Source organism: Neoarius graeffei, chromosome 14 (assembly GCF_027579695.1).
Source record: "Neoarius graeffei isolate fNeoGra1 chromosome 14, fNeoGra1.pri, whole genome shotgun sequence".
Lineage (NCBI taxonomy): Eukaryota > Metazoa > Chordata > Actinopteri > Siluriformes > Ariidae > Neoarius > Neoarius graeffei.
This window is the reverse complement of record NC_083582.1, coordinates 30,479,021-30,493,413: the sequence shown is the minus strand read 5'-3', so window position 1 is coordinate 30,493,413 and position 14,393 is coordinate 30,479,021. Positions and strand designations below refer to the sequence as shown.

Here is a 14,393-nt window from a genome sequence, read left to right as displayed (position 1 = left end):
ACAGCACAACATGAAGTTACCTTAAAATATAATATAAATGCCTCAGCTTTCATGTAAGAAAAAAAACTATTAATACTAGTACCGTGTGCAGGCAGTCTCTCCTGAAGACTAAATTAAACAATAATTATAAACTAATAAAATAAATGGCTCAGGCTTCATAGAAGGAAAAAAACAATTTGAACAGAATCTCACAGTATGATGCTGAAGCTGCCTAAACAATGGAAAATAAAATAACATTTTGGCAAAAATGTTGGCATCCATTAATTTCTTGTATTAAGTAAAAAAAATAATGTAAAGTGCACACAGTGCTTCACTGTAAACATAACACACTTTCAGTAACAGAATTTAAGCCGACATAAACACTGACTCGCACATGCTGCTTCTCTTGAACGGAAACACGGAAGTAAGGCGAAAGGTAGTTTGTCGACGTCACCTCAAGACGATGCCAATGATTGGTCAAATTTGCGGGAAAGTTGCGGTGATTGGATAGAATTGCAACACCGCCCTGAATTCGCGGGGATTGGCTGAATTTGCGTTGAAGTTGCAAATCGCAACATCGTGAAATCCTGGAGGGTCTGAATAGAACACTGAATATGCACTACCCGATAATTATTAGCAATGGGAAACTGCATTGCGAGCCCGCGATGTGCAAATGTGAATTCCGCTAGTTGTTGAACATCCCGTAATGATAACATGGACGCGGTCTTTCGGAGTCAAACAATCGCAAATCGTGATGGAATTTCATCATAAGATGAATGAATAAACATTGTTTTTCACGCAAGTTGACATATTTGGGTAGTTGCCCGATCGGGCAAGCATTTGTGAGAGTCTGGTTGTCCGAATCTATTGAATGGTTGCCCCGGGCAATCGGGCTACTGTTAATGTCGAGCCCTGAATATTTAGTGTGTTTTTCATATCACCATTAAATAGTTACAGTGGGGCAAAAAAAGTATTTAGTCAGCCACCAATTGTGCAAGTTCTCCCACTTAAAAAGATGAGAGAGGCCTGTAATTTTCATCGTAGGTACACTTCAACTATGAGAGACAGAATGGGGGGAAAGAATCCAGGAAATCACATTGTAGGATTTTTAATGAATTAATTGGTGAATTCCTCGGTAAAATAAGTATTTGGTCACCTACAAACAAGCAAGATTTCTGGCTCTCACAGACCTGTAACAACTTCTTTAAGAGGCTCCTCTGTCCTCCACTCGTTACCTGTATTAATGGCACCTGTTTGAACTCGTTATCAGTATAAAAGACACCTGTCCACAACCTCAAACAGTCACACTCCAAACTCCACTATGGCCAAGACCAAAGAGCTGTCAAAGGACACCAGAAACAAAATTGTAGACCTGCACCAGGCTGGGAAGACTGAATCTGCAATAGGTAAGCAGCTTGGTGTGAAGAAATCAACCGTGGGAGCAATTATTAGAAAATGGAAGACATACAAGACCACTGATAATCTCCCTCGATCTGGGGCTCCACGCAAGATCTCACCCCGTGGGGTCAAAATGATCACAAGAACGGTGAGCAAAAATCCCAGAACCACACGGGGGGACCTAGTGAATGACCTGCAGAGAGCTGGGACCAAAGTAACAAAGGCTACCATCAGTAACACGCTACGCCGCCAGGGACTCAAATCCTGCAGTGCCAGACGTGTCCCCCTGCTTAAGCCAGTACATGTCCAGGCCCGTCTGAAGTTTGCTAGAGAGCATTTGGATGATCCAGAAGAGGATTGGGAGAATGTCATATGGTCAGATGAAACCAAAATAGAACTTTTTGGTAAAAACTCAACTTGTTGTGTTTGGAGGAGAAAGAATGCTGAGTTGCATCCAAAGAACACCATACCTACTGTGAAGCATGGGGGTGGAAACATCATGCTTTGGGGCTGTTTCTCTGCAAAGGGACCAGGACGACTGATCCGTGTAAAGGAAAGAATGAATGGGGCCATGTATCGTGAGATTTTGAGTGAAAACCTCCTTCCATCAGCAAGGGCATTGAAGATGAAACGTGGCTGGGTCTTTCAGCATGACAATGATCCCAAACACACCGCCTGGGCAACGAAGGAGTGGCTTTGTAAGAAGCATTTCAAGGTCCTGGAGTGGCCTAGCCAGTCTCCAGATCTCAACCCCATAGAAAATCTTTGGAGGGAGTTGAAAGTCCGTGTTGCCCAGCGACAGCCCCAAAACATCACTGCTGTAGAGGAGATCTACATGGAGGAATGGGCCAAAATACCAGCAACAGTGTGTGAAAACCTTGTGAAGACTTACAGAAAACGTTTGACCTCTGTCATTGCCAACAAAGGGTATATAACAAAGTATTGAGATGAACTTCTGTTATTGACCAAATACTTATTTTCCACCATAATTTGCAAATAAATTCTTTAAAAATCAGACAATGTGATTTTCTGGATTTTTTTTTTCTCATTCTGTCTCTCATAGTTGAAGTGTACCTATGATGAAAATTACAGGCCTCTCTCATCTTTTTAAGTGGGAGAACTTGCACAATCGGTGACTGACTAAATACTTTTTTGCCCCACTGTAAGTCTCATCCTACTGCACTAAATTGTGCATTAGTACAGCTTTTGGTATCCTTACAGTTTATTACTTGGTGTGCATGAGTTCTTTGTGTTAAGTGGCATGTACAGCCATGATATTGGCCTGATGGGTGACTAAACACTTGGCACAACCCATGTTCGTGTTGCTCCACAAGTTCCTTATGATGGTATTGCTCATAAAAAAAAAATCCAGCAGTGAGCTCTGTTCAAGAAAACTAACTGATAAACTTGTCAGCAAGACACCCGGGATAGAGACGGCCAAAGTTGAGTCAACTGTAATTACAGCACAGCTCAGTAAAAATATGAGGCAGTGAATAAACAGCCTATTCATTGTTTTAATCCCTGCTTATCTATGAATATCAAGCTCATATAAACACTTCTATAAATCTACAGATAGCACAGGCAGGACATCCTTTGGAGATTGATTTTAAATAAATTTAACCGCATATAGAAAGTGTGATTTGTGTGATATTTATTTCTTTGAGTGGATTTCTGTGAAGCTTGTATTTCTCAGACATGAGAAAATAGTAGAGATGAAGTACACACTCGAGTTTGATGCAGTTGTGAGACCTTTCTGCCACAGTTGCTGTGGATTGAAAAGCTGGTTTAAAGGGAAGTTCAAGTGTTGCACTTCTGAAAACACATCTGATGTAAATTAGCCTTTGGATTCAGCTTGAACAGACGGTACGAGTAGAAACGGGCTACGGCTTCAAATATGAATAAGCCATTTGCAGGAATTGGTCACGTGTCAATTTTCCCCAGGGCTTTGAACCAGAATTTTTTTCCTATTGGTTCGTTCGAACAGAAACGGAAATTTAACGTTTCCGGTTTTGGGTTCCACCATTAAATGGACGTTCCCGAACCGGTTAGAACAAAAAAATTTCGTTCCCGGAACGGTTAATTACGTTCCCTGTCAGCTGTTTAACAAATGGCTATAAAATTATGTCTCTGTCTCATCCAGCTTAAGCCAAATGTAGGCTAATTCTATTGCAACCTTCATTAAAGAAGACAAGAAATAATTCAAAACAATTATTATTTCAAATGTTGGCGATTTGGATTCTCAGTATGTCTTCCCATCTACACAAACAGAAAAAGTGCCAAAAATGAAAGAGAATTCGTTTAGTGCGTTACCAAAGGCTAGTCAGGCCCTATGCATTGATAGGCTATCAGAGGTTAACGTCATTTAAATGTTCGTGAGCCTCTCATTAACGTGGACAAATATATTGATATCGTGTTTGAAATTGACGTTTTTGAATAACGATAGACTGCAATATTTACCTCTTATTTAAGATGTGGAGACGTGATAGTAGTCCACCCTCCTGCTCTGTCCATTCAGTCAGCGAACGTCACACAGGAAGTGAACCCCAGCGGGTCATAGAAACTTGCGCAGGAGAAGAATGACTTTTTTTATTTGTAGGCTACAGAAACTTTGAGGAACAAAATAAAAACCGGTATTAACCGGTTACCATTATTTTTAATAAGTGTTTCTGTTCCGGAACATAAAAAATTTTCTGGTTTCGTTTTTGTTCCATGTGAAATAGAAAAAGTTCCCGGTTTTCGTTTTCGTTCCTTGAACCGGTTCAAAGCCCTGATTTTCCCCATAGCAACAAGCCCGTGGTGGGCAAGCTAACTTGACGTTCCTTGACCACCATAAGAGTTTGACTGGCGGTGCGAAGCAATCCATTTCTGTAATAGCTGTTTTTACCTTTTCTACTGTCTCCTTTGACCCGAATTTTCGTGTGTACATGGAAAAAATTTGTGGTTTTAACTTCTGTCGTAAGTTAAAGCCAATCACTGGCCGTAAAAGAGTTTCTTGGACTCAAGTTGGTCGCCGCTGAAAGAAATTCGCGTGCGAAATGGCGGATTTCTCAGGTATGTTTCTAACTTCTCCTTTTCTACCTTTTATCATTCGCTTAACTCTTTACTCCTTAATGACGACCTCGTGTATATCCCATGATGACGACATACGGTATGACGCCAGCGTGTATGCACCATAATGACGACATTTGACGACTCTGAATTTGCCTCTACATACATATTTTACCCTTTACAGGTATCCCAGGTGAATATTTATGATAAAATGTATGAATTTTGAAAAGATAATTGAACGTTATATAGCGCATCTTTGTAAAGTTGCAGTAATCATTTATTGTACACCATTTGACATGAGTTCTTCATGTAAAATGTGAAGATTGGTTTTCACACAGGTATTCCTCACCTTTCAGGCACAGCCTGTGAGTTGGTGAATGTTGAAACATAACTTTGAGTGATTTTTGTATTCTGTGTCATACCCTCTTTTCAAAAACGTATGATGTGTCATGATTGTTTCAACATAATGAAGGCGAAAACCGATATGAACAGAACCTTGTCTTTAGACTTTTTTTCTTGTAAATCTGTTCTAAGGGTGAACAGTATATACATACAGAGGGATGGCTGTAGCAACTGCTTTAAGGGGTAAAGAGTTTGTGAAGATTCTTGAAAATAAATAGATATACAGATATATCCGCCATTTCAGACGTGAATTTCTTTCGGCAGCGACCAACTTGAGTCCAAAAAACACTCTTACGGCCAGTGATTTGCTTTAACTTACGACAGAAGTTAAAACCACAAACATTTTCCAGGTACACATGCAAGTTCGGGTAAAAAAAAAAAAGACAGTAGAAAAGGTAAAAACAGCGATTATAGAAATGGATTGCTTCGCATCGCCAGTCAAACTCTTATGGTGGTCAAGGAACATCAAGTTAGCTTGCCCACCACCGGCTTGTTGCTATGGGGAAAATTGGCATGTGACCAATTCCTGTAAACGGCTTATTGGCTACTGACACTGACGCAGGAGAAATGCAAGCTAGAATGTGTGTTAAAAATGACCTGGTGTATGTTTGTGATTTAAAGGAGAACTGAAGGCAAATTTTTTTTTTTTTTTAAATCAAAATTCTATTTATCTCATCTTTATAGACTGTCGGAATGCATTTTTGATCACTATTTTGTCGCTGCTATAGCAAGTTATGAGTGTTTGAAATATGCTCTGTAATATATCAGTCCATGTGTCAAAGCAACGGTCGTAAACAAGATTCGTTGAGACCTGTGCGAGACATCGTAGGACGGAAGTAAAACATACAGCAGAAATCAAAGTGACCAACATCTGCCAACGTTGTCAAAAGACACGCGCGCCCTCTTTCGAATGCTGACGTAATCAAGCCGGAAGTTTTCTGTGTGTCCAAAATCGCTCCCTACTCACGATATAGTGGGGATGCCATTTTCAGAGCCTAATCTAGGGCGCGTAATACGCGATAATGCACGTTTTTTATCTGTCTGTCGCACATCCACTTTTTGGGCACGAGAGTGATATCGTGTATCTATTCATTTTGTCGCACATTTATAAGTAGAGAGCGTGTAGTCGCGTTTTACTGAATCTTGTGCGTATCAATTTGTCAGCACCCGCTAGCAAGCGCTGCGGTAAATACAGTGTTGTTTACACACCAATCGGAAAATATCAGAAAGGACCGAAGTATTCCGAATGGTTTATTTAGCGGGTAAAACAGTTTTGTGAACTATTATATCATTGGTCACTGAACCGGAAGACAGTGTATCTCAACCAATCGTGTGAAGTGTTTTAAAAATACCCAAAAGCACATGGCATATCGTTCTGTCTCATCCAAACTAACATTCAGAGCCTCCAGGATTTCGCGATTTGCAACATCAACGCAAATTCAACCAATCCCCGCAAATTCAGGGCGGTGTTGCAATTCTATCCAATCACCGCAACTTTCCCGCAAATTTGACCAATCGTTGGCGTTGTCTTGCGGTGACGTCGACAAACTACCTTCCGCCTTACTTCCGTGTATACGTTCAAGAGAAGCAGCATGTGCGCAGTGTTGCCAGATTGGGCGGTTTTAAGTGGATTTTGGCGGCTTTTGAACATATTTAGGCTGGAAAACGTCAGCAGTATCTGGCAACATTGCATGATGTGCGAGTCAGTGTTTATGTCGGCTTAAATTCTGTTACTGAAAGTGTGTTATGTTTACAGTGAAGGACTGTGTGCACTTTTTTTTTTTTTTACTTAATACAAGAAATTAATGGATGCCAACATTTTTGCCAAAATGGGATTTTATTTTCCATTGTTTAGGCAGCTTCAGCATCATACTGTGAGATTCTGTTCAAATTGTTATTTTTTTTTTCTTCTATGAAGCCTGAGCCATTTATTTTATTAGTTTATAATTATTGTTTAATTTAGTCTTCAGGAGAGACTGCCTGCACACAGTACTAGTATTAATAGTTTTTTTTCTTCCATGAAAGCTGAGGCATTTATATTCTATTTTAAGGGAACTTCATGTTGTGCTGTGAGGTTCTATGCACTTTAACTTTTGAACCAACAGGAGCATTTGGATAAGTAAAGCCTATTTTTCTGCATTTTTGTAGTCCTGGTAATCTTACACATTCTGCATGATTGCTAGGTTTTTTTTTTTTTTGAGTAATTTGTTTAATTTTTCTTGTTGAAAGTTCAATTTAGTATTATGTTAATGATATTCTAAAAGTAAAGATTAATAAAACTGTTCTGTTTATAGATGTACTCTTGAAAATATCTACCAATGTATTACTTATTTTTCTGTCCCCACTAACTGGAACAAATGAGGGATATTTTTACCCATGTTAATATTTTCTGTCCCCTGTTTCTGCAACTAGTGAGGGATCTGTCCCCTATTTTCAAATTCCTAGATTAGGCTCTGATTTTGTAGTGCTGTCTGAAACTCTAGTGAGGATTATGTGGGAAATACGCTCAGTGTAATGTGTATTTATGACAAAAATGCATGCATGTATTTATTATTTTGAAAACCCACCAGCCACTAGGGCTGGGCGATATGGAGAAAAAAAAAATCTCGATATATTTTTGCTATATCTCGATATACGATATATATCTCGATATCTATGCAGGAAAAACAACCCCCAAAAAACAGACACACCAAATTCAGCAAGGTGTTTTTTTTTTTAATTGAAGTGCAAACAGGTAGGCAGCCAAGTGCCTAGAGGTAGACCGGTACTAGTAACAAAGTGCTTGTGCACCATTTTTAACATGAATTATCAAACCAAGGAAGTAGTATATTGCCTTATTTTAATTACAAACATAAAACCTGAGGGTAGGCAGTTCTTATAAAGTGCGTCTTAAACATTTAAGATAACAAAAAAAAAACTCATTTCATAAATAATAATTTGACTTGTAGAAATAATACATATTGCCTTCCTTTTCCTTAAAAACAAAACTCAAACTCATCTCACTGCATTAACTCTCAGCCTGGCACACTCCTCGTACAAAAGTTTGTGGTGTACCTGTAAATGGTTGAACAGGTTCGTGGTGCTCGACACTTTGGTTGCCACCAATTTCTTGCATTCCCGGCAGTAGACCTCTTTCTGTTGTTCGTCCGACGGTTTAAAACCAAAATATCTCCATATAATGGAGCCATTTGTCCTTTTTTTGGTACGAGTTCTGCCGCCTCCGGGCTTTCTGTGGGCGCCGCCATGTTGAATGAGTTAACACGCCGCCTACACGCGAGGGGAGGGGGTACAAACACACGAAGGAGGCGGGGCAGGCAGCACCATAGCACAGTGAAGGAAATTAAGCACAGTGGCGAAATCATATTAATTTAGAGCATTATCTCGATATATACGATATGCCAAAATCTTTTTCGTGTTCATAAAACATATCGATATATCGCAAATCTCGATATATCGCCCACCCCTACCAGCCACCTGATCTGGCACATTTTAATTGTGCGACAGTAATGACGTAAACACCAGCGCGACGGACTCGTCCTTATCCTGTCGTCTTTCCAACTCCATGTTGGTTTGAAGTCATATGGAATAATCTCCATCACTGATGAAGCTGGTAAATCTCGGAATTAATCTAAATTGGAACGATACGGCGATCTGGCTGCTGTGTAAACCGTTTTCAAAATAGCGGCGCTGACACTTCACGTTTCCAAGTCTCGCGAAGGTCACGCGGATAAGCGACGCCTGCCGTGGACCAAATGAACTACATTCAACATGGCTAAAAACCGAATAGGCTGATGAGTGTAATATAATATGCCAATACGAGTCACGATATAAGGTTAATAAAACCGAAAATGTAATTGAATAACACGTTAAGCAATAAAGCGAGTTTAAAAATGACTTCAGTTCCCCTTTAAATTTCTGAGGCTTTCATTTTCTTTCTGGTTGACTGGTACGATTGTGATGCGACTTTTGCTTGTTTTTGTACTGGGCTGTATCTGTACTCTGGTTAAGTTTTGGTGGCCACCATTATGATTGTTTTCCTATGTGTGAATTTAAGTTAATAGAACTCGTATCTATTGAACACCGGTAACATGCTCATTTATGCAGTTATCCAATCGCCCAAACTGGGCGGTTTTTCTCCCCTGCTGGCCAAAAGGCCCAAAGGGGGATTATGTTGTGGCGATTTCCATCCGTCCCGGAAAGGGTACCCGCTTTCTGAAATCAACTCCTCTCAATTTTTGGAGGAATTTCATGAAACTTGGTAGGATACTTTGTTGTATGCAGGGATGAGAATTTTCCGCGGAATTCCGAGTTTTTCCCACTGAAAATGTCATTTTTGTGAAACGTGTAAATCCGTTGAGAATTTTTTTTTTTGGGGGGGTAGGGGTCGGCGCGAGGCGAGGCTTGTGGTGGCACAAGCAGGCAGGACCGCCCGCCCGCCAGCCAGCATCTTTCGGCAACGCTCATCGCAAAATTAGTTGCAGCTGTGATAACGGAAATCGTTATTGCTTTCTTCAATGTTTATACTAACGACAACTCACGATGATTTCCGGCAACGCACACCTCTCACGCAAGCGCACAGGCAGCAATCTGCCGGCAACGTTCAAACATCTTGGCTGACCTGTCGCTATGAGTTGCACTTCATTTCCATTCCTGTTTTCTGTATGGGTATTACTGGTTTTCAAGCATTTCATACTCCACCGTTTGCCATAGTTTCTAACGAGAGCAGCATTTGTTGCGAGTGCAGGGAAGGGCCTGCCGGCATTCTAGTAACATTTGTTTGGCTCCACTCGTATGTAAAACGCATCACACATTTCTAAGCATTTTCATCTCCCATCTGTTAAGCGTTGTCTATGGTCTAGGAAACACACGTACAAACCGGTTATTTCTAACGTCAAGTTTATTTAGTTCTAGCATTTTTATAACACAAAACAGTTTTTAGTAAGTCATCACGCGAACTCCACATACTTCCTGTTTGTTGTGGGAAACCGAGGGACTGTACCATTGGCTTGTTATGGAGGGGTTTCGCGGGTGTTTGGTAGAACGGCCTATTTTAATGGCGTGTTTTACTGGTGTTGGGGAAACGTGTATTTTACTATGCACTGAAGGGTTTTTGGCGAATGAAAATTATTTTGGATGTTTGTATATTTTGTGTTTTTGTTTCTTTAAATTGTTATTTTGTATTTAGGATGTCATTATTTAGTTGATTGATTGATTTTGCAATTTGGGCTCACCTGTGGGCGGGGCTGCGGGTATGTAAGCTCTGCAGTAGCTCCAGAGTCTCAGTTGTGGTTGGAGCGTCTTGTTTGAAGGTGCTGTGGTCTGGCTGACTAACAGTTTTGTTCAGGGTCTTTTTTGATTTTGTCTGGCAAACTTAAAGCCTCTTTATTTTTGTTTTCTTATTTTGTTTGTATAGTTTTCTTTTTGGCAATTTGAACCTTTGGTTGGCACACTGTAAATATTTGCACTATTTTAAGAAAAGTTTTGAAAATAGAAAAAATAAAAAATATATTTTTGGAGGAAGAAGTTTTCCAGCTCTCTGTCTGCTCCACTGCTGTCCATCTTTGCAACAAGTTTATAAACGTTTTAAACTATCATTGAATTTGAAATCATATATATATATATATATATATATATATATATATATAAATTTATTTATATATATATATATATATATATATATATATATATATATATATATATAAAAATTTATATATATATATATATATATATATATAAATTTTTATATATATATATATATATATATATATATATATATATATATATATAAATTTTTTTTTTGTGTGTGTGTGTGAAGTGTGTGTATATGTTTGTATGTGGGAAAGGGGGATTGTGAATTGGGCAGATGCCCCCTAGACCTGCCAGGCATTTCAGAGTTTTTTTTTTTTTTTTTAAATGTCCCATTCTCATCCCTGTGTATGTCGGTCTCATTATCTCTCTAGCCGCTTTATCCTGTTCTACAGGGTCGCAGGCAAGCTGGAGCCTATCCCAGCTGACTACGGGCGAAAGGCGGGGTACACCCTGGACAAGTCTCCAGGTCATCACAGGGCTGACACATAGACACAGACAACCATTCACACTCACATTCACACCTACGGTCAATTTAGAGTCACCAGTTAACCTAACCTGCATGTCTTTGGACTGTGGGGGAAACCGGAGCACCCGGAGGAAACCCACGCGGACACGGGGAGAACATGCAAACTCCACACAGAAAGGCCCTTGCCAGCCACGGGGCTCGAACCCAGAACCTTCTTGCTGTGAGGTGACAACGCTAACCACTACACCACCGTGCCGCTGTGTATGTCGGTAATATGCATATTATAATTTTTGTTCAATTCGGTTGCATTTTACCAGAGTTACAGCCCTTGATTTACCAAAATTATACTCTGACAATTTCATGAGTATTTTCCTCCTGAAATCAACTCCTCTCAATTTTTGGAGGAATTTCACAAAACTTGGCAAAGGCCTTATGGGCAATTCCATGTAAATGTCAACCTCACCATGCAAAAATAAAGCAACATGTAATACATCAAAACCACTCCCAGAGATATCACCTAGGCCTGTATTTTACAGATGTGAATAAGTTGAACCAATTTGTCACAAGAATTGTTCCCTTCGCCTTAATATGTCAGTCTTTCTTTCTTATAAACCCAAGCTAAAATCAACTTTGATCATGTACAATTCTATATTATTGCCACAAGACACAGAAATGTATGCTAAAATCCACAAGACAGCAAAACAATAGCCATCCTAAATATTATTTAAGAACTTTGATAGTTTTAGCTGATATTTAGAGAGTTTTGATTATGGTGGTTAAATTGCTGATTTTCTAAACATATGCCATGTCTATTTCAGACGCGTCACATCCATAATGGAATTTCGTCACATCCATAACGCTGACTTTTCCTTCCGAAACTCTGCATGAAATACAAAATATTTTAAACAAAGATTTTTTAATATTCACCTTGGACCCCTCTATCAAATGGATATCTCCATTTCGACATTAGGTTTACAATTTCACAGAGTTTGATAAAAATGTACAGTCACCCAAGAAAAGTGATACTTTTTCTGTCACATCCATAACGCATCTTTTATTGGCGTTTTCTGGCATGCCCTAGATGTACTATGGGAATTGTTCTTGTTCTATCACTTCTCCAGTATGGTACAGCCTTAAAATATGCAACACCTGTTTAAATACTGGGAGACAATAAAACATGCACTGGGTCATTTGTTGCCATTTTGAGTTCAAGTGTCACGTCCATAACGCTGGAATTGCTCCTATGTCGGTAGTACGCGTTATTTTGTTCAATTCGGTCACATTTTCCCAGAGTTTTGACCCTTGATTAAATAACTTGTACTTTGACAATTTTATGAGGGTGTAGGTTCTTCTGAAATCAACTCCTCTCACAATTTATCTCCTGCTGGCTGAAAGGCCCGAAGGGGGATTATGTCCTGGCGCTGTCTGTCTGTCCCGGGAAAAGTACTCACCTTCTGAAATCAAGTCCTCTCACAATTTTTGGAGGAATTTCACAAAACTTGACAGGGTTCTTTGTTATATGTCGGTAATACGCATATTATAGTTTCGTTCAATTTAGTCACATTTTACCAGAGTTATGGCTCAGTTGCCAGCGGGAGATGTCATCTTGTTATTTTTTAAATCAGATGGTCTTTTTCCAGTCTTCAGCTGTCACGTTTGGGTGAGTCTGTGCCCATGATGGCCTCAGGCTTCCTGTTCTTGGTAGTCAGAAGTGGAATCTGATGTGGTCTTCTGCTGTTGTAGCTCATCCAGCTCAAGATTTGATGTTTTATGCACTCCGAGATACTTTTCTGCTCAACACAGTTGTAAAGAGTGATGGAGTTACCATGTCCTTTATGGCAGCTCAAACAAAACTGGCCATTTTCCTCCATTATCAGCAAAGTGTTGCCACCCAAAGAAACACCACCTGTGTAAACACATTCTGTGTAAACTATTCTCTTGCGTGTGAACACGCAAACCAGCCCATCTGCTACCAATATCCTGATGAATGTCACTTGGAGATCTTTGACCTGCATCTGCATGATTTTTGCATTGCACTACTGACATATGATTAGCTAATTAGATAACTGCATGAATGTGCTTGTGGATTGTGTGTGTAATTTGCATTTTGATATTATTTGCTTCTATATAATGGCGATTTCTTCATCAGATATATCATTCTAATACACATGTTGTTCCACACACAGGCCGTAATGAACCTCTGAAGAAGGATAAGCCCAGGTGGAAGAGCGACTACCCCTTGACAGAAGGCCAGCTGCGTAGCAAGAGGGATGAATTCTGGGACACTGCACCAGCTTTTGATGGCCGCAAGGAAATCTGGGATGCCTTAAAAGCAGCTGCTGTGGCCCTGGAATGCAACGACCATGAGTTAGCGCAGGCTATACTGGATGGAGCCAGCATCACACTACCACATGGTGAGAAAATCCAGCCAGTTACAGCGATGATCTGCTTCTTCCTTTTTCTTTAATGCAGTTTTTGAAAGTTTTGAAAAAGTTCGTGCGTAAGTGAATTTATAATTATTAGTGCTGTCAAGCGATTAAAATATTTAATCGCGATTAATGTCGCGACTGTCATAGTTAACTCGCGATTAATCGCAATTTAATCACACATTTTTGTCACATGAAGAACCATTGTAATTCTCTTATCAGCATAAAAAAGTGAATGGGCTTGCTCACCGTTCGAACTACGGGGGTACTCGGGGGATCCGAGATCCCCTGAAACAGACATGAGATCCCTTGAAAACATGATTTGGGAAATGTTGGGGGGTCTCTAAAATATTGGCAAAATGATGTTTATTGACATAGCAATCGTGTGTAACGGGAAGCATTTGCATATCCGAAGTGAGCGCGCGATGGAGAGCCGCGCTCTGAGACAAGCGCAAGCAGCACACACACACACACACACACACACACACACACACACACACACACCCTGGGAAAAAAAAGTGACACCCACCCCCACCCCTGAAAATATCGGCATAGTTCGAACACTGGTTGTACCAATGTGTTTTTTTTTTTTTTTTATTGCAGAGCATAACACGTCTTGTCACAGCCACTGCAAAGTGGGGCTGGAGCTGCCGATGGGAAAACGAAACCTAAAGCCAAGCACCGTGGCTCTTCGGGGGAGGGCAGAGGACTCTGGCTGTGCGGGGCGTGGCATCATGTCACAGAGCGTTAATCTCGCGATTAAAAAAATTATCGGCGTTAAAATTGAGTCAAGTTAACGCGTTAATAACGCGACATTTTTGACAGCACTAATAATTATGTATAATTCGGTTAGCTAAACTGAAGAACTGGATGATGCTCCATTCGTGGTAATTTGCAGGTTGTCGTGATGTGATGTGATTTTCCACTTCGGCACTTTTGACACTTTCATGCTTGCCAGCTAATGTTATGAGTACCGTATTTTCCGGACTATACGTCGCTCCGGAGTTTAAGTCGCATCAGCCAAAAAATGCATTATGAATACGAAAAAAACATATATACGTCGCACTGGACTACAAGTCGCACTT

At 40.1% G+C, this 14,393-nt stretch overlaps 1 protein-coding gene across 3 annotated transcripts in view; it reads left to right on the top strand.

Annotated features, from left to right (window-relative positions):
* The window catches only part of ubtd1b (ubiquitin domain containing 1b), a 102,000-nt gene that overhangs the window by 62,267 nt on the left and 25,340 nt on the right, over nt 1–14,393 (top strand). For all 3 annotated transcript variants that reach the window (XM_060939504.1, XM_060939505.1, XM_060939506.1), the window contains exon 3: nt 13,069–13,296. In XM_060939504.1, coding sequence (XP_060795487.1) covers nt 13,069–13,296 — 228 coding nt within the window. The remainder of the gene's footprint in view (nt 1–13,068; nt 13,297–14,393) is intronic.